Source organism: Danio rerio, chromosome 1 (genome assembly GCF_052040795.2).
Source record: "Danio rerio strain M-AB ecotype USA chromosome 1, GRCz13ab, whole genome shotgun sequence".
NCBI lineage: Eukaryota > Metazoa > Chordata > Actinopteri > Cypriniformes > Danionidae > Danio > Danio rerio.
This window is the reverse complement of record NC_141021.1, coordinates 34,551,942-34,574,840: the sequence shown is the minus strand read 5'-3', so window position 1 is coordinate 34,574,840 and position 22,899 is coordinate 34,551,942. Positions and strand designations below refer to the sequence as shown.

Below are 22,899 nucleotides of genomic sequence, written 5' to 3'. Positions count from 1 at the left end.
AAAACACACTCTCCTCTTCTACATCCCCCACCCCGTACCCTCCCACGGCCTGTCATAACCAACATAAACAGAGAAGCAAGAAACTTTAAACTTCTAATGAAAACCCCGACCGCAGTGTTGAGACTGAGGCTGGCAGAGATTTGTACAGTTGTGCCTGCAGTTTTCAATTCTGTGCATGTGTTTGTTTATAGACTGGGCTTCTCTGAGTGAAGGGTAAGGGATTCAAATGGTGAGTGAGGTTTTTGTTCATTAATTAGGGTAGAACTCTGCAAATAACCATCAATTAAGCAAACAAAAGAGAAGGTGTAGAAAAATGTTTCTTAAAGACATAAATGGTAGATGTCTTTATTTAATGTAGCGATGAGACAAGTTATAGAAAATTCATTTTGTAGAATTATTATTATTATTATTAGTAGTAGTAGTAGTAGTAGTAGTAGTATTATGTAATCTACAAAAAAGATCTTTCAATGACTTTGTCTCATTTTTAAATAAAATACAACTGTTTGTATTTAGGAAATACCATCATATATCATATCAGATATTATTATAATAATAATAATTATTATTATTATTATTATTATCATTATTATTGCTGTTGTTATTGGTTGTTTTCATTAGTGTTGTTATAATCATATATATATATATATACATACATACACACAGACAGTGAGAGAGGGAGGGAGAGAAAATTTCTAATCAATTTAAACCCAAAATTCTGTACTTCACAGCCAATAAATAAATGTCACTTTATTATTTTGAGATATAGCCCAGTTGTCCAAAAGTAAAATAATAAAGACACTAATATCAATAACAAATCACTAATATAACTCAATAAATCAGTCAACAAAAAAAAAAAATTAATTAACATGTTTATCCGTAATAAGTAATAAAGTATATTATGTGATTTATACGAAAGATAAGTCATTTATAGACTCACAACTGACTGTTAATTTAAGTATGACACTCAATAAGATTTTCTTGACAACTTTTTCCTTCCTCACCTGGAAATGTCTTGGCGAGAGAGCGATGCGCGTGCTGTGGAGGCTCAGGCACCTGGCGGCGCACCTCGTCCGGAAAATACTGCCAAGAGCTGAAGACGAGTCCTGTCTCCTCATTACCACCAGCCCGCCGTTTAATAACAGAATAATCCCAATGCACAAACCGGTGAGCCCGTCGCGCATCTTGACGAACAGTAAGTGCTCTGTTTGACCGTCTGCTGAAGAGCGTAAAAGTAAAAGTGGATGAGCAGCAGCAGGCGCTTGATGCAAATAATGAAAGTTCAATGAGCGCGTGTGGGCAGGGCCAGCGCACAGACTCGCTCTGCAATTGGACAGAGAAAACGCCGTGAGACATGCGGGGATCAGGTGCACCGACCGCACACAGCAGCTGTTCGCTGGAGAAGATACTGTAAATGCCCTCAGTGAATTGCTCACTTCATCACTAAATGAAGCCAATATTGAAGTGATGCTGTTAACAAATAATATCATTATTCTATTATATAATAGTCATTTTATTTTATTTATATATTTTTTTTAAATATGAATTGCCCATTAAATAATCCAAATTATAGGTTTACTAAATTAAAGACCTTTGACACTGCCATATATATATATATATATATATATATATATATATATATATATATATATATATATATATATATATATATATATATATATATATATATATATATATATATATATATATATATATTTATTTATTTATTTATTTTTATTTTTATTTTTATTTTATTTTTTGCTTAGGAACAGTTGGCCTAGCAGAGTCTTAGATTCTTTGACTTACTTTCCCACCCAAAGTACTGGGCTAATTTTTACCAGGGCTTTTAACATCTCCGTCAAATGCCATTCAAGACACGCATTTTCCACTCTGTCTCATTTGTGTTGTTGAAATGCAGCTGTGCACGTGTGTGTCCCATAGAAACCCCACAGCATTGTGAGCCAAACCCTCAGCCTATGAGGGGGGAGCAGGAAGCATCCAGGGAACCCCACAACTATTAAAAGGTTTCACTGGTAGCTGAGAACAACAACACTTTTATAAGTGGAGCGTTTAAAACGACCACTAACATGTACCACAAGGTATCTCTAAACATTCTGGCACTAGGCCCTCGCCCAAGGAATGGAGAAAATATGACGTGTTGGAAATACTGAACGAAATGATGTGCTTTTTTTCACTCTGTCATGCTAGCTGCTGTAATGAACTAGGCTTCACAAGGGAGATCCCAGGGTGTTAACGAGACGCCCGTCCTCCTCCCTACTGGCTTTTATGAAGTAGCAAAGCTTCCTGGTGTTGTGGCAGCTGTGCTGTCAGCATTTTGAAGGACTGTTTTTTTTTTTTTTTTTTTTTACAGGTGAATCAGTGCCTTCCATCAGCAAGTTGAGCTAAACATAAAGTTGGTGGTACAGTAGGTTAATTATCAACAATTGGCTACTGATATCATGCTGAGTCCCAATCAGCTCTCCAGCTTCATATTGTGAATTAGTCCACAAAGCAACCCAGACAGCGTCTGACTTCAAGACAGATCTATTTTCAGTTTGTTTTCAAACAGTCACATCCGTTTTATCCCTTTAATACAGATTCAGACCATACTCACAGATCACAGAGCTGTGCTTGACACAAACAGTCGCAAAGTGGATCCGGAACGTAAATGGCTAGATAGCAAAAATCCTCCTGTCTAGATCTGGGCCAGGTAGTTTGGAAGTTCTGGGCCAGATGATTTTGGTATCTGTGAAACGTACGTCATGAACACATCTACTGTATTTGATGTTTGTGTTTACATCTGGAAGACATCTGTTACCATGAGCTCACTTGCAAAACATACATAATACATCCAATTTCCAATTTCAGACATTAAATAGATATTTAGAATATATCTTTAAGTTGTTTGAATTTTTTAAAAAAGACCTTTTTAAAACACTTATCAGATATTTGAGAGCAGCAGATGTTCCAGAACAAGCAATCTTAAAATACATCTTGCAGACACTTATGTGTGGTTTGCATGAATTTGGATCCTGGTTCATTTGGGTTTGTTCTAGTTTCAGTTTTAGACATCGCATCCATAAACCTCTCTCAGGCTGCTAGCTGGAACACAACATTAGAATAATCATCATTAGTAGAATTCAGTAAATTTTGGGTTACCTACGCTTATTTTATTTTTTATAAAGTTGACTGTTGGGTTTTACAGTGTATGGATGGTTCATGCCAAATATTAAAAACAGTTATATGACTTTTACATGCTAAACTGTTATGTCACATTTCCAAGCCCTTAATGCTTTATGTTTACATATTGAATCATAGTCATTGGTCCTTATGTAATGGACATTTAAATGTAGTTCTTAAGTCATATTAAATCATAATACACACTCTTCAAAATATAGGTACCATGATGAACCAAAAATGCTGAAAAACTTTTCCTAAGCAATTTTAAAAAGTTTCACATTCAGATTACAGCATTGTTATTGTCAATGGATCTGTAAAAACAACTAATGTTCCATACATTCCAGGCCAGTAGATGGCAATGTCTTCATAAGCATAAATAGTCTAATCTGCGTTGCCAGATAATAATTATCATATTTGTACGATAATTTCGACCTCTGTACGATCAATTATGAAAAAAGTCCTACAATGTCTGATAATTTCAGAATTTTATGGCATTTAAAAATGTATTTAATTGTGATTTTCTAATAGCTGCATCTTTTGTCTACTGTCTGTGAGGAAAACGTGGAGTTATGCAAATTTTCTATCTCATCTTACGTTACATCTTCTCAGCCAATCAATGTGGAGAATTGCTCTCTCCGCTAAGCCATGCTATTAGGTCAGCAGTTTTCAGGTTGAGGTTGATCGTCTAAGTAATAAAGTGAAAAAAAAAATGTGCTGAAAAGAAAGGTGAGAAGGACAGGGGAGTTTTCCCTTGATGTTCTCGTTTTTCGCCATTCAAATTTCTCCAATTTTTTTTACAAAGTTAATCTCATCAAAACAAAGCCACAAAATCGCTTTATTACAGATGCTCTGGATGGGCTCAAGCACACCTCTGAGTGTGTTAAAAATTCAGCAGGGTGCACTGCTTTCAAGAAAACCAGCACTATGTTGTGGTCCATGATGGCATGCGATTTGTACCGCAAAATGAATCCCCCAACATCTGGCAACACGCAGGGATCCAATGACAGTGACTCGGAGGTGGAGTTTGAACCTACCACTGGGTATGCCTAGTTGTTGTTTTTTTACATATTGTGGTAATTTGCACATTGTGTCAAAATGCTATTTGTCTAGATAATATCTTTATACTTTCTGTTTGACTCGTGTATGATAATTTTCTTCAAAATACGATAATTTTGAGATGCTAGTACGATACTTTGGCATTTCCATTCTGGCAACACTGCCTCCAATGTAGTTCAGACTGTAAAATTAATTTGCATGTGCATGACATTTCACAAAATCATGTTTTTATAGTTTATGTGGAAAAGAAAGTAGACGTAAAATGTTTGCTTAGCATTATTTTCAGGTTCACAAAATTATATTATCATATTAATATACAGTTGAAGTCAGAAAATCGGTTATTAGAAATAAGTTATTAAAACTATTATGTTAAGAAATGTGTTTAAAATATCTTCTCTCCATTAAACAGAAATTGGGGAAAAAAATAACAGAGGGGCTAATAATATAGTGTGTGTGTGTGTTTGGGGGGGGCTAATAATTATGACTTCAACTGTTCATGTACATTTAAGCCTATAGCAAAATAAATAAGTAAATAAAACGAGTTGAAAGTGGTGAATACTGAATTGGCTCATGCAATTGTTTTTTTTTTTTTTTTTTTTTTCTTTTCTTTTCAGAGCTTCTGTTAAAGGACAATTATGGGCATTTTATGGGCATTAATACTCTCTGGTTGCTGTGGGATTTGAATATGAAGAGAACATTCCTGTTCACTGGAAAAATGTTGCTATTGAGATGACTTGGTGACGGCTGGATGAACATTGCAGGGTCTTCACAGAAAGAGTGGGTTATATATACTACATTTCCCTACTTTTAATTATTGTTTTCCACATACAGTATTGAATTTTTTATTTGCCCACTATATAGTAAGGACTTATGCCTATTACAGCCCATGACACATTTCTATGCTATATTCTCTCAGTGTAAGAAATGTTTTATTTGGCCATGTTGGTGATCCTGGTGGTTAAACCACACATTTTAGCATTTTAGGAGGTGAAGTGTCACTCACTTCTCCTAAAAAATGCCTTTACGCATCAAGTCCACATTACTCACACATAAAAATAGTAGTCTGTGACGTGTTTGTGGTTTTCTTACAGCTGTGAGTTTCAGTGTCTGCATGTATACAAGTGTGTGCAGCATTGGTGGTTGGTGTGTGTAAAACAATGATGGTGTGGGGTCCTCATCCCCACCCCCCCCCCCCCCCCCCCCCCCCGGGCCTCACTGAATGGTATTTCCCATACTTCTTTTCTGCTTCCAGGGAAATGCCTTGGCTGTTGGGGAGCCCAGCTCGTAAATATGCAGTTCAGGGAGATCCTCGTTTATTTGGGCTTAGTAGGGGAGAATGAGGTAGGTTGATTCTGTCATTTCCCTCTTTTTCTCAACATTAGGAAACAACCTGCTTATACGCCTAAATGCATTTAACTGTGTTATTTTGGGAAAATGAATGAACACATGTGGATGGTCAGACTACTAATGAGTCACATTTACCAAAGGGAAACAATCTGTGTGAAATTAGCAAACACTGATTGTCCAGAGTTCATTTAAATTAACAGTGTTTTCATGCATATGAATTAAAGTACAGTTCATAAACTGATAAGGTAGATGATAGTCAACATAAAAAAGGGACCCCAATGATTAATCCAAAGTCAGAATAGATTCAAGTAGGTAGGAAGAAATTTTATCATACCTACTTTGATTTATTATATATATATTTTTTTTATTCTGATCAAGTATAAATGGAATCTTGGCCGTGGCACAAAGAAACTCATTTGTATTCAATTTTGAGGCCTGTCAGCTCAGAATGGGTTATTAGGCCTGACGGAGGATCCCGCTGGCTGTATTTTTAAGAACTCTGCTGACATCTGGTGGGCATTAATGCAATTACAGAACCTTCTTGGAAACCAGTTACTGTTGTCAGAGAAAAAAAAAAACTGTCTCTAACGAAAGCAGTCACTAATGGATGCCATATTAACTGTAATGTATAAGGCTTTCTTTATTCATATCATGTCTGTGCTGTCAGATCATTGACACAAAGAAGTCTGGATTTCATTTAGAATGAAAGCACACATTAAAGCGTTTAAAATCATTGCAACAACTGGAAGATCTATATTTTGAATATGTGAAACAATAGCTCATTTTTCTTTATAAACATACAGCTTCACTTTGCCAAATCTATGTTTATATTGCAAGTTTAAAGACTTCAACCTCATACTGTTCCTTTGTTGTACAAGAGTTTGAAAAATTTGGAAATTAGTAAGTACATACTACTTAAACAATATAGTACTACACAGAAAAAAAAAATATTATTTTTACAGTGGGACATTGAAAATAGTGTGCGTGTGCATGTGGATGTCAAATTAAATATGTGTTGTTGGACAAAATAGAATAGAAAAAAATCATCAATTGTTTTGCCATGCTTAACAGTTTTCCTCAAGGATATTATTATTGTTTATATGTAACTGTAAATTCATTTAAAACATAAAACGTGCATTACTTTCTGCTGAAAATATTAACAATGTACTCACTATATACACACACATATATATATATACAGTATATATATATATATATATATATATATATATATATATATATATATATATATATATATATATATATATATATATATATATATAATTTTATATTTATATATGTTTTACATGTAATATACTGCAGCAGTGAGGAAGATGGATCAACATTAACTCATGACGTTTAAAGATTGTTCAGTTAAATATTCAGTTATTAAATCAAATTTGTACAGCTCATTTGGTATTAAAAACATGGACATGTCCACATTTAACATACTGAGCTTAAACATCTCACACTTTTACAGTAGATTTACTTTACAAAGTGACAGTCATGACCCTAAACATGATTTTCATTGACAATGATATACTTAAAATTTAGCATTTTTAACTTACATTTCATGTTATGATTGCCATCTGATGTGAATTGTCAGCTGGACACTCACTTAAACTTGATCAGGCATCACCAAACTTGTTCCTGGAGGTTCGGTGTCCTGCAGATTTTATCTTTAACCTTACTCAAACACACCTGAACAAGCTAATCAAGGTCTCACTAGGTATACTTGAAACACCCAGGCAAGTGTACTGTGGCAAGTTGGAGCTAAACCCTGCAGGGCACCAAACCTCCATGAATGAGATTGGTGACCCCTAAAGTAGATCATTTGAATCGGTGAGTCATTTTCTGATGAACAAATGCAATGAGATCTTTCAGGTTCACAAATAACCTGTTCAGAGTGATTTGTGAATCATTTTAATTTGTGGGTTGTTGACTCATGACCAGATGTGATCAGACTTACAGTTTGTAAATTCTCAATAGCAGGTTGTTTCAAGGTTAGTTTGATAACCTCTGAGCTATACTATGAGTTTGTGTTTCTTACAGTATTTCCTAACATATGTTGTATAACGTTCTCAATAAAACACTAATGTAAAATAATGTTTATTTGTCCTGTTATTCATTCATTCATTCATTCATACATTCATTCATTTCTTTTCTTTTCAGCTTAGTCCCTTTGTTATTCAGGGGTCTTCACAGCGGAATGAACTGCCAACTTATCCAGCATATGTTTTAAGCAGCGGATTTAATGTTTTTACGAAGTGGATGCCCTTTCAGCTGCAACCCATCATTGGGAAACACCCATACACTCTCAATTACACACATACACTGCAGCCAATTTAGCTTACCCAATTTACCTAGCGCATATCTTTTTGGACTGTGGGGGAATCCGGAGCACCCGGAGGAAACCCACACACACACACACACACACACACACACACACACACACACACAGGGAGAACATGCAAACTCCACACAGAAATACCAGTTGACTCAGCCAAGGCTTGAACCCGCAACCTTCTTGCTGTGCGGTGACAGTGCTACCCACTGCGCCACCATCCTGTTAATTATTTATTTTATTAATCTTGCAAAGTGGATCTGCATACATATTTTTTTATTATTTAAATTTTGTTACAGTACACTTTCAAAACACTGTATTGCTTAAAGAATTTTATTATAGAAATAAAATTATAGAAATGTTTTTATTTCACTTTATAATAATATTAACTCATTCATTCATTTTCCTTCAGCTTAGTCCCTTATTTATACAAGGCTGCCACAGCAGAATGAACCGCCAACTATTCCGGCATATGTTTTACGCAGCAGATGCTCTTCCCTTCTGCAACACAGTACTGGGAAACAGCCATACACTCTTGCATTCACACACACACATTTTTAGTTTTATTTTGACTAATCGTCTATTTAATGGATAGTTCATCCAAAAAATGAAAGTTGTCATTGTCTACTCGCCCTTCGCTTGTTCCAAAGCAGTTTTGTTGTTCTGTTAAACACAAAACAAGAAATTTTGAAGAAAGCTAAAAACTTGTAACCATTCACCTCCATAGTATGAAAAACAAATATTCTGTCTTCATTACTCAGTGGTTACAGGTTTACAACATTTTTCAATTAATCATCTTTTGCATTCAACAAAATAAAAAGTGAATATACAGTATATACTGTGAGATTAATGCCAGTGGTTTAACTAGGTATAGCTGTCCAAGGTTTAAAACACTTTTTCACCCGGCCCTCTTGCCAGATTGATGACACTAACACGAGTGAGCGTGCCTGACTATCTAGTACTCCATAACTACATGCAACAATATGCAACAAAAGCAGTACTTTCTATGTTAAAAAAAAAAATAATTTTCCATACCTGACATTTGTATTTTAGAAACTCACAGCTCAGGTACTGATTATTGTTAAATCATTGCTAAATATTACCATAGTTTGAATTTCCTTGAATACTATGACAAGCATATTTAAAAATGAAAGTCAGAACTCTGCATATATTTGTAAATAATGTTAAAGAGGTTTAACAATTAGATTATAAACCTTACCATTTTGTTAGAGTGCAGTGCACTATGTTGTGCTTCTGAATGGCTGGTATTTAAATGTTTCTGTTGTGCTGCATCTGCCGCAGACGGTCAAATTGCTTGTCACTGGAAACTTTGTTGTTTTTTTAGGACGCGGTGTTATGCTGTTCTACTGATGTTGAAGTTTGTAACATTTATATTATTTGCTCATTAAAACACCTAATGTGTATTTTTAACTCTGAATCTGCATCTCATTTTGAAGGCCGGCTGCTGCTGTCCTTCAGAGTATGCATTTTTGAAGCAGCCGCATACATTGGAGGCAATCTATCATGGCAATCCAGGGAGATGAAATATAATTGGGTAAACTGGCAGTGGGTGGGTTATAAAGACCAAACAGAGACATACATTCAAACACGAAATGCACATTTTCAAAAGAGAACAACCATTGTTTTTTTTTTTTTTTTTTTCAAATTGACAAACATGTTTATTAAGCCTGTTTCTTAAACATCTGCAAACATGGTATTTTGATGCTTTGAGTAAAATAAAAAAAAAAACATACATACAGCCCCTTTAACTTACCATATGATAAACTCTGACCTTAAATCTGTTTACTCCAGTAATGTCAGTTCCAAAACCGTTCCATCCATAATTAACTCATGTTAACTGAAAACACAAAAGCTCTCAGATTTAAACTAAATATCTTAGTTTGTGTTCTGAAGATGAACGAATGGTTGGTTTGGAATGACATGAGATTGAGTAATTAATAACATTATTTTAATTTTTGAATTTTTGGTCCATATTTTAAATTTATGTCCAAAGAGGTCATGTTTTGATACTCTATTGGTCTCACGCAGTCAAGTGATGCGATTTTGCTGGTCAGAGTTTACCAAGCTTGAACTTTGCAACGCAGCATACAGAGAAACTTGTCGCACGAGCTTGCGTTTCCGGTCTGACACATTCGTGTGCATATAAATGGAAGTCTGCGGGAAGAAAAATTCAGTGTGTCCGCAGCTTTATCTAGAAAGTCTGACAAGCCCAATTACCTGGTTCAGGTGTGTTTAATTAGGACAGAAGATAAACTCTGGGACTGCTCAGATTACTGGTTTTTTAAGATTCCAACCGTGTACTGTAGTTTCTGCATACAGAGCTTGGCCAATTCATTCGCAAGCTGATAATAATTATTATATAGATTTTTATTTGTTCATTACAGACATTCACACATTAAGGTAGAAAAACCAAAGGCAGCTGTGGGCATGGAAAGACAAACTTCACAAGTTGTTTAGGTAGTGGAAAGAAAACCCCTTTAAAAGGAACCAGATTCAGCTGGAGGAGCCTGTTCTCCTCTGTCGATGCACATATGCTAAATATTATCTAGTTATGTGTAACACAATCATGCGATTGAAAAAATTAAGTAAAACAATTACACTTTTCAATATGCTAGTGTTGAAGAGAAAGGAGATGAGCACAATAATGCAATTGTAAGAGTGATTTGCTTGTTCATTAAATCCATTCTAGATTGACAATAGTGATGTCAGCAGATCAGAAGTAGTATGGTATTATTTACAAAAAGTAAACATGTATGGGAGGATTTCTTGTTTCAGGAGAAAAAAAAATATATGTATTTCACCCTGTCCCTGATAATAAATCAATCATGTGCTCCCCCTAGCCCCCAACAGATTTTGGTTTGCTGCTTCAGGGCAAAAACATGCTATTATAGCAATGTCAAGCTAAAATGTCAAGATTTTTTGTATATAATCTTATGTAAATAAGGAACATACAAGCAATACATACAGTACTTTAAATAAAGTTTTAATTTAACATAAACAATATCAGCAAGTAATAATACATGAAATACAAGCCATGTTTTGTGTGTTCCCATGGAGTATTGACTGAATCTTTATTATTCACTGTAGAATCTCAGAAAGCTGTTGTTGGTGAATGTAAAGTAGAGGTGGATGCCACATTTTTGTCACTTGGCTTTATATCAAGAGTATGGGCCAATTTGCTGAAGAGTACATCTCCAGCCTCAATTACACAGACTAGAAGCCTATTGACAGGTTGGCAATAAATCTCTGAAACGGAACTCTTCAGGACACCGGCCCTCCGGGACCTAGTTTGGGCACCTTCCTATAGATCAGTGGTTCCCAAAGTGGGGATCCTACTAGTGGGAGGGGGGGTTGCTTGGTGATTTTATTTATGTATTCATTTTCTTTTTGGCTCAGTCCCTTTATTAATGTGGGGTCGCCACAGTGCCACCAACTTATCCAGCATGTTTCACATAGTGGATGCCCTTCCAGCTGCAACCCATTGCTTGGAAACATCCATACACACACATAATGGACAATTTAGTCTAACCAATTTACCTGTTCCACATGTCTTTGGACTGACGCACCCAGAAGAAACCCACACGAACACTGAAATAACATGCAAACTCCACACAGAAATGCCAACTGACGTAGCCGAGGCTTGAACCAATGACCTTCTTGCTGTGAGGTGATTGTGCTACCCACTGCGCCACTGTGCAGCCCAGTTGGTGATTTCTTAAAATCAAATTCATTTGTTTAAACTATTAGATTTCCCATAATTTATTCACAACCTATAGAAGATAAAAAAAAACAGTTAATAGTTACATAAAAAACAGCACGCTTTTTTATTATTATTATTGTGGTCATGTTAGATTATGGGGTCATGGTAGAAAGACACAGCAACAGAGTCAGATGCAGCAGATTGATTTCATGTCACCAGGTTAAACTTTGACACCTTTACGACACTCACGTAGATTAAAAATCAATACAGTCCACAATTGAACACGGAGAATGATCTCTGAGTGGCGTTCTCCAAAATTAAACAAAGAATAAACTGTCACGGAACAGAATCAAAAGAGAGGTTTGTGCAGTTCAACTCAGTCTTTTAATAGTGAAATTCAACAAAGGCAGTCTGTCGTTAATTCAGAGGAAATAAACATAGATCTGGGTCTTCAAAAACAAGACTCAAAAGGGGCCGTCCACGGCCTGGAGCGAGAGAGAGGGAGAGCCATTCGGTCTGTGCCCACCACTGCGATGCGGGAATCTCTGACCTCCGGATGCTGATGGTCAGAGCACAGTCAAACAGGTGAGCAACAAGCTGTGGCAATCTTAACATGCAATGATGAGCACAGGCGGGTGAATTACAAGACTTGACGAGACGAGACAAATGATGATAAGATCGGATACTGTGGAGAACAAACTACATGGAGGACAAACACACAGAGTAACAATAATCAACAGAGGGAGAAAATAGGGAGGTAGATATAGGAGTGTCAATAATGACAAAGTGAGAACAGGTGACTGCTGATCAGCGCTCGCGCTGATTGAAAGCACTGACAGCTGGTAGGAGAACACAGAGGGGAAAAGTTTGGCAATCAACAAACCAGATTCATGACAGAATCCCTCCCCCGAGGAGCGCCCCCCTGCGTTATACGTTATACGCGTATTCAGCCCAGCCTAACTGTTCGCTCCACGAGAAGGGATTCTGCGCTGCTAAGGTGCGGAGGAGGCAACCGAGAATTTGATTCACGCGTTTCGCTTGCCCATTAGTTTGTGGGTGAAAGCCTGATGACAGACTGGCAGTAGCCCCTATCTGTCGGCAGAATTCTCGCCAGAAACACGAAGTGAATTGCGGACCTCTGTCAGAAACAATGTCTACTGGTAACCCATGAATTCTAAAAACATGGCTGAAAACCAGTACGGCATTCTGTTTCGCAGAGGGGAGTTTGGGAGCGGGAATAAAGTGAGCGGACTTAGAGAAGCGATCGACTACAGTAAGGATAATGGTATTGTTCGCAGAAGGTGGTAACCCAGTAACGAAGTCTAAGGCGATGTGAGACTACGGGCGGGAGGGAATGGGTAACGGTCTGAGGAGACCCGTAGGTGGAAGGTTACTACTTTTGGATTGAGCGCAAACTGGGCAAGACATAACAAAAGAACGAGTGTCGCGTATGATAGACGGCCACCAGAAACGTTGACGGATCGCGGTTAGGGTGCCTTTAACCCCCAGGTGGGCTACTAATTTTGAGGCGTGTGCCCAGCGGAGCACAGCCTATCATAAAGGTTTGGGAAAGAATAATTTATTCTCTGGGCATCTCTGAGGGGTTTTAACCCGTGCGAGAGCTCGTTTAACCTTACGTTCCATTCCCCAGACTAAGGCTCCGACAACACAGCCTTTAGCAAGAATGGGTTCCGGGGTGGAGTCGTTGTCGGAGGGATTGAACAGACGTGATAGCGCATCTGGTTTGATGTTTTTAGAACTTGGATGATAAGAGATGGTGAAGTCAAATCGCCCAAAGAATAACGCCCATCACGCCTGTCGAGCATTGAGTCTTTTAGCAGTACGGATGTACGTCAAGTTGCGATGGTCAGTCAAAACCTCAAACGGCACAGCCGCCCCTTCGAGCCAGTGTGGCCATTCGCCTAAAGCTAACCAAATGGCTAAGAGTTCACGATTACCCACGTCATAATTACGCTCCGCGGGCGAGAGCTTATTAGAAAATAGGGCGAAGGTGTGGACCTTATTATCGGTGACCGAGCGTTGAGAGAGAACGGCTTCCAACGGTGGAGCTGGAGGCGTCCACCTCCACAATAAACTGTCGGGAGGGGTCGGGCATAACAAGGATGGGTGCGGATGAGAATAAATGCTTAAGTTTGTTGAACACAGCTTGGGCAGCAGGAGACCACACAAAATTAGACTTTGTGGAGGTAAGAGCAGTTATCGGCGCAACAACTTGGCTAAAGTTTCGGATAAACCGCTGGTAAAATTTTGAAAAACCCAAAAATCTCTGGAGAGCAGTTTGTGTCGCCGGGATGGGCCAGTCTGTTACTGCCTGTACTTTTGCTGGGTCCCTGCTAATACCCACGGTGGAGACTATATAGCCTAGAAACGGAACCGAGTCTGCATGGAAAATACATTTCTCCGCTTTTACGAAAAGTCGATTCTCTAACAGGCGTTGTAGTACGCGGCGAACCTGGAGGATATGGGTCTCGAGCGAAGGAGAAAAAATTTAAATGTCATCAAGGTAGACAAAAAAGAAGATGTTCAGCATGTCCCTAAGCACGTCATTTACTAGGGCTTGGAACACAGAAGGGGCGTTTACCAGCCCGAAGGGAAGGACCCTATATTCGAAGTGGCCGAGCGGCGTATTAAAGCCGGTTTTCCACTTGTGCCCGGCCTTGATGCGGACCAAATGATATGCGTTGCGAAGGTCTAATTTAGTGAAAACCTTAGCCCCTTGTAAGATCTCAAAAGCTGATGACAGGAGGGGCAGCGGATAGTGATTCTTAATGGTTATACTGTTTAGACCTCGATAGTCAATACACAGGCGCAGCGAGCTGTTTTTTTTCTTAACAAAAAAGAAACCAGCACCAGTGGGCGACGTAGAGGGAACTATGGTGCCAGCTGCGAGCGATTCTGAGAGATAATGTTCAAGGGCTTCGCGCTCAGGCTTGGATAGAGAATACAATCGCCCCCTAGGGGGAGTACTACCTGGAACGAGATCGATGCTACAGTCATAGGGTTGATGGGGAGGCAGAGAAGCGGCCCGGGAACGACTGAAGACCGCTCGCAGATTGTGATACTCCTCTGGCACGCCTGACAAATCACCTGGTTCGTCCTGCAACACAGAGACAGAAGAGACAGGAGGAACAGCAGAGACAAGACATTTATCATGACAGGTAAGACTCCAAGACAAAACAGTCCCATCAGACCAGACAATGTGGGGATTATGTTTAGATAGCCAGGGGTGGCAGAGTATTAATGGGGAAAGGACAGAGTCAAATAAAAAAAATCTTATTGTCTCTTGATGATTTCCAGAGACGGTAAGAGACACAGGCATGGTGATCCGTCGAACTTGATGCAAAAGATCTCCATTGAGCGCGTACACCGTAGGTGGGTTGTCCATCTCGATGGAGGGAATACCATGACGTAATGCCCACGCCTCATCCATGAAGTTTCCTTCAGCTCCTGAGTCAATAAACGCCTCGCAGGAAATAGAGGTGCCACCATGGCGCAGGACAGCAGGGAGAGCGGTTCGCCACAACGGAGTGGGGGATAAGGATATCGCGTTCGCCAGAACTCCCCAGTCTACTGGTGAGCTTGCCCCTTTTACCAGGCACTTGGCAAAGAAATGGACAGCGGCCCCACAGTACATGCAGAGCCTGTTAATTAGGCGGCGTTGACTCTCAGCGGTTGTGATGTGCAGACCACCCACCTCCATGGGTTCCGGAGGGGGGGGGGGGGGGTGGGAGTGGGAGACGGGGGGAAGGATGGCATCCCCCTCTCTTCAGAGGGGCCTCTGGAGCAGCGGCGCAACCCCAACCGTTTATTCAGACGAATCGCCCTCCCTATAAGAGAGTCCAGACAAGAGGAAAAAAGCTCCTCCTTCAATTCGGAGGAGAGACCATCCAAAAAACGGGCAACAAGGGCTGGCTCGTTCCATTTACTGGTCGCCGCCAGGGTGCGGAACTGGATGGCAAAGTCAGCCGCAGATCTACTACCCTGGCGAAGCGCCGCGAGCTGACGGGAAGCCTCTCTTCCCAGCGCAGATCTGTCAAAAACCTTCAACATTTCCTTCTTAAAAGAGGCGTAGTGAGAACAGCAGTCAGATTTAGCCTCCCACACGGCGGCTCCCCATTCTCTCACCCGTCCAGTGAGCAGAGAGAGAACAAATGCCACTCGGGAGCAATCGGTGGCATAGGTAGATGACTGTAGTGAAAACACCACCTCGCACTTTGGCCCACATAACGTGGGGGGTTGTTCACACGGGGTTCAGACATTGGCTGGTCAGCATTAGACGGACCCCAATGGCGAAATCTGTGCAGCTGGTTGGTAAGCTCCGTTACCTTAGCAGACAGACTGTCCACGGCATGTCTGGTGGCAGAGAGCTCCTCTTCGTGGCGGCCGAGCATTGCTCCCTGGTGTACCACCGCGAAGCGTATGGTGCCCTTCTCTGCCACATCCATCGTTTGGTCAGATTATTCTGTCACGGAACAGAATCAAAAGAGAGGTTTGTGCAGTTCAACTCAGTCTTTTAATAGTGAAATTCAACAAAGGCAGTCTGTCGTTAATTCAGAGGAAATAAACATAGATCTGGGTCTTCAAAAACAAGACTCAAAAGGGGCCGTCGACGGCCGGGAGCGAGAGAGAGGGAGAGCCGTTCGGTCCGTGCCCACCACTGCAATGCGGGAATTTCTGACCTCCGGGTGCTGATGGTCAGAGCACAGTCAAACAGGTGAGCAACAAGCTGCGGCAATCTTAACATGCATTGATGAACAAAGGCGGGTGAATTACAAGAAGACTTGACGAGACGAGACAAATGGTGATAAGATCTGATATTGTGGAGAACAAACTACACGGAGAACAAACACACAGAGTAACAATAATCTGACAACAGAGGGAGAAAATATGGAGGTAGATATAGGAGTGTCAATAATGACAAAGCGAGAACAGGTGACTGCTGATCAGTGCTCGCGCTGATTGCAAGCGCTGACAGCTGGTAGGAGAACACAGAGGGGAAAAGGTTGACAATCAACAAACCAGATTCATGACATAAACTTGGGCCTATTGGTGTGTAAGCACCGTTACTTGCAAAGTTTGTATATTTATAACCACCTCAGAGAATATTGGGTGGTCACGAGTCACTGGCATTGGTATTTTAAAGGTCGCTGGATGAAAAGTTTGGGAAACCTGCTTTAGATGAACTTTTTCATTCTGTTACTTTGTATCTCTTTCTGTCTATCTGTGAATAACAAGTGGGCTGTATTCAGCAGCGCATCAGGGACCATGCAGTGCACAAGTGTCAAACTCAGGAGGGCTGCAGCCTTGCAGAGTTTAGTTCGAACCCTGCTTAAACACACTAACATGTAGGTTTTAAACAAGACTGAACTCAATTAGTTTTAGATCTGTTTAATCAGGGTGAAAGATAAACCTGCAGAACAGAACTAGGCTTCACTGGCTATGTTTCCATCAACCTGTTTTTATGCGCATTTTTAAAAATCTGTATAAATTTAAAAAATGCACATCAAAACAGGTGGATGGAAACATAGCTAATGTAGAGTGGAGCCCAGAAAGAGGTTTATTATTACTGCTATTATTATTAGCTCCAGAACAGTCTCTCCTAAAGAGTGTTTTACAACTTCAAAAGCATCTTATTTATACAGCTATATATTTATATGTGAGCGTCACAGTAAGGTTGGAAGATTGAAAGCTGGAAGGTTGCTGGATCAGTAGACATTTCTGTTTGGAGATTGCATGTTCTCCCTATGTTCGCGTGGGTTCTCTCCGGGTGCTCCCGTTTCCTCCACAAGACCAAAGACATGTGGAATAGGTAAATTAGGTAAACTAAATTGTGCATAGTGTATGTGTGTAAATTAGAGTGTATAGATGTTTCCCGATGATGGGTTGCAGCTGGAAAGGCATTCACTGCATAAAACATAAGCTGGATGAGTTTTCGGTACATTTGGCTGTGGCCGCCCCAAATTATCAAAGGGAATAAGCTGAATCAGCGCTAATGCGCATGCATTACTCACCTGTTTCCATTTGATCCTATTTGTCTCTCTATATTTACCTGCCCCATCTTGTTACACTTTGTCGGATTATTGTGTTCATTAAAGCCTACAGACCAACTCTCGCTCTCTAGAGAACTATACATTTTATTCCTGTCTAGTCCAGTAGCATTACTTTAATTTATAACTTAAATACTTTTGCTTACCTGTGATCTGCGCAGTCTCCTCACTGTTGATTCCCAGCTCCACACCGGCGCTCGCCAGCTACAGCCCTCGCTCCACTCCAAGGGAGCCAAGGTGGATCACCAGTTACTCTCACCAGTCTGCGTTCTCCCACGGGTAATCGAGGAACAACAGCTGCCTTTTTTACCATTCTAAATAAACTCATGATTTAGAACTGAATCCTCTCTGTTTTCTGTCCGAGCCTGACAAAATAATCTGACCAAACACATCCCGGATGGAACCAACAAGGGACTCTCCTATCCGCTCTGCTACGGAGATGCAGGGCGTGATGCTGGGCCGGCATGAGGAGGAGCTGGCAGCTGCTAGATATTCAGTCGAGAGCTTATCTTATGCAAGCTCACCACTCAGCTAGGAAGCCTGCTTCAAGAGTCCACTCCGGCACCCGACTCCCATCCACCACCGGAGCCACAGATTAACAACCCACTGCACTACTTAAGTCAGTCCACCAAGTGTCAGGCCTTTTTGACCCAGTGTGAGGTGGTCTTCACCCTCTATCCCAACACCAACTCTAACAATCCGCCAGAGTGGCGTTCATTATTTCCCTGCTAACCGGGCGAGCCAGAGACTGGGGAGGGCTTTGTGGGAGGCCAACTCTGATTGTTGTTATCACTTCCCCAGTTTCAAGCAGGAGATGATTAAAGTATTCAATCGTTCGGTCCACGGACGCAAGGCCTCGCGTCACCACTCCACCCTTCGCCAGGGAAGACGATCAGCAGCGGACTATGTTATCGAGTTCCACACTCTGGCAGCCACGAGTGATTGAAAAGAGCCTGCTCTCGCAGCCCGTTTCCTGGATGGTCTCAAGGCAGAGGTTAAGGATGAGCTGCTAGCACACGATCTCCCATCTCGGTTCGATCCACTGGTGGGATTGGCTCACCGAGTGGACAGACGCCTCGATCAACACAACCGTCTCTGCAGCTCCCCTCCAACTTTCACTCCTCCTTGTCCGGCTCTTTCTCATCTGACTTCCTTCTCCGACGCAGAGCCCATGCAATAAGGCTCTCTTGAGAAAATGCAGTTCTCAGCGCCGCTTCTCGGCAAGGTTGTGTATGTACGGTTGAGGTGTTGGACATCTCACCTTAGGATGTCCAGTAAAAGACCTCGCTCATCAGTAGACAGGGGAGTACTGGCGAGTGCATCAACTTTTTCTCCATCACTTCTATCCTGTTCATCCCTCAACGTAATGTTACACACCTCGGACTCGTCTATTTCCTGCTCGGCGTTCGTCGATTCTGGTGCAGAGGGGAACTTTATGGATGAGAATTGGGCCAAGGACAATAAGATCCCTTTTGAAATACTCAACCGTCCTCTTACCATCTACGCCCTCGATGGACGACCTTTCACCTGGATCGACTTCATCACTCTTCCTGTGAGTCTCACTGTATCTGGCAATCACAAAGAGACAATTACATTTAAGTTATTTCGCTCACCTTTTATGCTGCTAGTATAGGGTCATCCTTGGTTTATCCAACATAATCCTCACATAGACTGCTCTAAGGGGACAATACTATCATGGAGTGTACCTTGTCATGTCAAATGCCTCGTATCTGCTGTAAATGCTGTGTCTTCTGTTTCTGTGTTACAGGAGGAGCCCAGAGATTTATCCGGTTTTCCAGAGGAGTACCACGATCTGCGATTGGAGTTTAGCCTCTCCCGAGCTGCTTCTTTCTCTCCACATCGTCCGTATGACTGCAGCATCGATCTCATTCCAGGGAGCGCCCTTCCTCATGGAAGACTCTATTCTTTATCAGCTCCTGAATGCCAAGCCCTCGAGAGTTGTCTTTCGGAATCACACGCTACAGGAACTATAGTTCCGTCTACCTCTCCGGCTGGAGCAGAGTTTTTCTTCATAAAGAAGAAAGACAGTTCCTTACGCCCCTTCATAGATTATAGAGGGTTAAATAGCTTTACCATCAAAAATCGCTACCAGTTACCCCTTATGGGTTCAGCCTTCGATTTACTGCAGGGCGCTAAGGCTTTACCAAGTTGGATTTACATAACGCCTACCACTTAGTACGCGTTAAACAAGGACACGAGTGGAAGACTGCGTTTAATACCCCGCTCTGCCACTTCTAGTATAGGGTCCTTCCCTTCGGTCTACTATACGCTCCAACCATTTTCCAAGCTCTGGTTAACAATGTTCTTCGGGACATGCTCAACGTCTTTGATTTCGTATACTTAGATGATATCCTAGTCTTTTCTCCTAACCTCTCCGTTCACATCCAGAACTTCCGCCAAGTACTACAGTGTCTGCTCGAGAATCTCCTTTTTGTAAAGGCATCAGTCACCTTTTTAGGGTCTCAGTCTAAATCTGACAATTCCCCACCTGCCGGACTTTAATGACCTCTCCCCGTTCCGTCACGTCCATGGACTTATATTGCATTAGATTTTGTTACTGTATTACCTCCCTCAGCCAGTAATACTGTTACGTGTTAACCAGATCCTTGGCCATTTTCTCCACACATTAGTCGCCCTCAATCCAGCCTTCTGGTCCGAGCAGTTGGGTTGGGCTGACCACACCTATAATTCACTGCCCACATCAGCCACTGGCCTCTCCCCCTTTCACTGTTGCTTGGGTTATCAACCTCCCCTATTCTCCTTGCAAGAACCCGAGGCTTCGGTACCCTCCGTACAAGCTTTTATTAGACGTTGTCGACGCACTTGGCAGAGAGCACATGGATCATTACTTCAGACTCACGAATGAACGAGTATCTGGTCGATTGGGAGGGATACGGTCCGGAGGAGAGGAGTTGGGTGGCGGCCCGGGACATATTGAACCACTTGCTGATCGCGGACTTCTCACGCTCTCTGCAATCTCTCTCTCTGGGAACACCAGGAGGTGCTCCTCGGGCGACTGTCACGAGTCAGGTTTGATCTAATCTGTGTTGTTCACTTCAGCTGTATCTCCTTTCAATCAGCGCATGCATTACTCACCTGTTTCCATTTGATCCTATTTGCCTCTCTATATTTACCTGCTACGTCTTGTTACACTTTGTCGGATTATTGTGTTCATTAAAGCCTATTGACTAACTCTCGCTCTCTAGAGAACTATACATTTTAGTCCTGTCTAGTCCAATCCAATTACTTTAATTTATAACTTAATTACTTTTGCTTACCTGTGATCTGCTCAGTCTCCTCACTGTTGATTCCCAGCTCCATACCTGCGCTCAACAGCTACAGCCCTCGCTCCGCTCTGAGGGAGCCAAGGTGGATCACCAGTTACTCTCACCAGTCTGCGTTCTCCCACAAGTGGTTGAGGAACGGCAGCTGCCTTTGTTCATCCTTGTTCTAAATAAACTCCTGATTTAGAACTGAATCCTCTCTGTTTTCTGTCCGAGCCTGACAGTTATAGATACTATGATGAAAACATGTCTTTTTCAAACAGCATTTACAGCAGGCTGAGCTAACTGGAACTGAAATATGTTTGCAATAGTATATGTAACTTCATTTGTTTAATTATAATTGATATTGATTAATTGAGAGATTTAAATGACTGTTAATAATGCTGTGACGCATCAAATCTTTGTGTGCCGTCAAAGTATAACCTGTAAAAGTATAACCTAAAAAAGCTCTCATTTCTGGCCCATTATTGTCCCCTTTATCTTAAGATTCACCAAACCAGACAGAAACACGATTCCAATTGTGTATAGTAAACCTCATCATTGTGTAGTTTTTTAACCAGTGTCCATATAAAAATGTTTTATGTTGTTATTTATTTAGATTTTCTTTTTTTCCCCTGTTTTTGATTAATGCTATCACCCAGAAAATATTTTATTTTATTTTATTTTCATTCATTCGTTTTCTATTCAGCTTAGTCTCTTTATTAATCTGGGCTCGCCACAGTGGAATGAACCGCCACTTATCCAACACATTTTTTACACAGCGGATGCCCTTCCTGCTGCAACCCGTCACTGGGAAACATCCATACATTTCTATTCACACACATACACTACGGCCGATTTAGCTTATCCAATTTACCTTTACCACATGTCCTTGGACTTGTGGTGGAAACCAGAGCACCCGGAGGAAACCAATGTGAATATGGAAAGAACATGCAAACACCACACAGAAATGCCAACTGACCCAGCCGGGGCTCAAAACAGCAACCTTCTTGCTGTGTGGCAATTGTGCTACCCGCTGAGCCACCGTGCTGCCCTTTTATTTATTTATTTATTTATTTATTTATTTATTTATTTATTTATTTATTTATTTATTTATTTATCTGTTGATTCATTTATTTGTTGATTTATTTGCTGATTTATTTATTTATTTATTTATTTATTTATTTATTTATTCATTCATTCATTTATTATTGACTTCAATAACAAACATGCAAAATCCAATCTCACACAAGAAAGACAATAGTAACAATGATAATAACAGAACAGGTTAAATAATATTACAAACACATATAAAACTGTAAAACAAAAAAGAAACAAAAGAGAGAAAAAAAGTAAAAAATTAAACAGATACACAAATAACACAAATACAGCATGAGGAAAGAAAGACTTATGTATCCGTGATATTTCCAAAATAATTATCGTAATAATCCAAGAATCTATCACTTTTTTCTATATTATTCTCTTAATAAAAACATCAATTTAATTTAAAATGTGAAAAAGTATGAATTGAGTATTGAAAAAATACTCAATTGAAAAAAAAGTATTGAAAAAATATGTGAGTCGGGGTTTCGTCCTTAGTTTTACAAAATGAGCATGAACTATCTACCTCCATATACTTTGCCTAAGTACCGTTTACTCACTGGATATATTTTTTAAGGAATTTTTAAGTGAACCTCTTTTGTTTTATTGGGAATGCAGAACTTATGGTAATAGCTAGGCTTTTTCCAGTTTATTTTATTTTATTTTATTTTGTTTTATTTTATTTTACGGCACTACTTATAGACGTCATCTGATTGCATGTTTTCATCTGTCCAGCAGAGGGCACAGTTGTTCATATATTGCAGTTGAACCATCAGGAAACAGAAAAAAATATATAATTTA

General features: G+C 40.3%; 2 protein-coding genes and 1 long non-coding RNA gene across 4 annotated transcripts in view; 1 reads left to right on the top strand and 2 right to left on the bottom strand.

Annotated features, from left to right (window-relative positions):
• Positions 1-1,260, bottom strand: part of anos1a (anosmin 1a) — a 37,863-nt gene extending 36,603 nt beyond the window's left edge. Inside the window, 1 exon segment of one of the 2 annotated variants that reach the window (NM_131358.3) lies at positions 1,002-1,260. In NM_131358.3, coding sequence (NP_571433.3) covers positions 1,002-1,181 — 180 coding nt within the window. In that variant the 5' untranslated portion in view covers positions 1,182-1,260. 2 annotated transcript variants of the gene reach the window in all.
• The window catches only part of LOC147846887 (uncharacterized), a 161,638-nt gene that overhangs the window by 63,017 nt on the left and 75,722 nt on the right, over positions 1-22,899 (bottom strand). The window lies entirely within an intron of this gene.
• LOC147846888 (uncharacterized) lies at positions 2,685-9,353 on the top strand. Its single transcript, XR_015476679.1, has 4 exons — positions 2,685-4,217; positions 4,848-5,010; positions 5,486-5,574; positions 7,753-9,353. It is a non-coding gene; the product is annotated as an uncharacterized LOC147846888 (long non-coding RNA).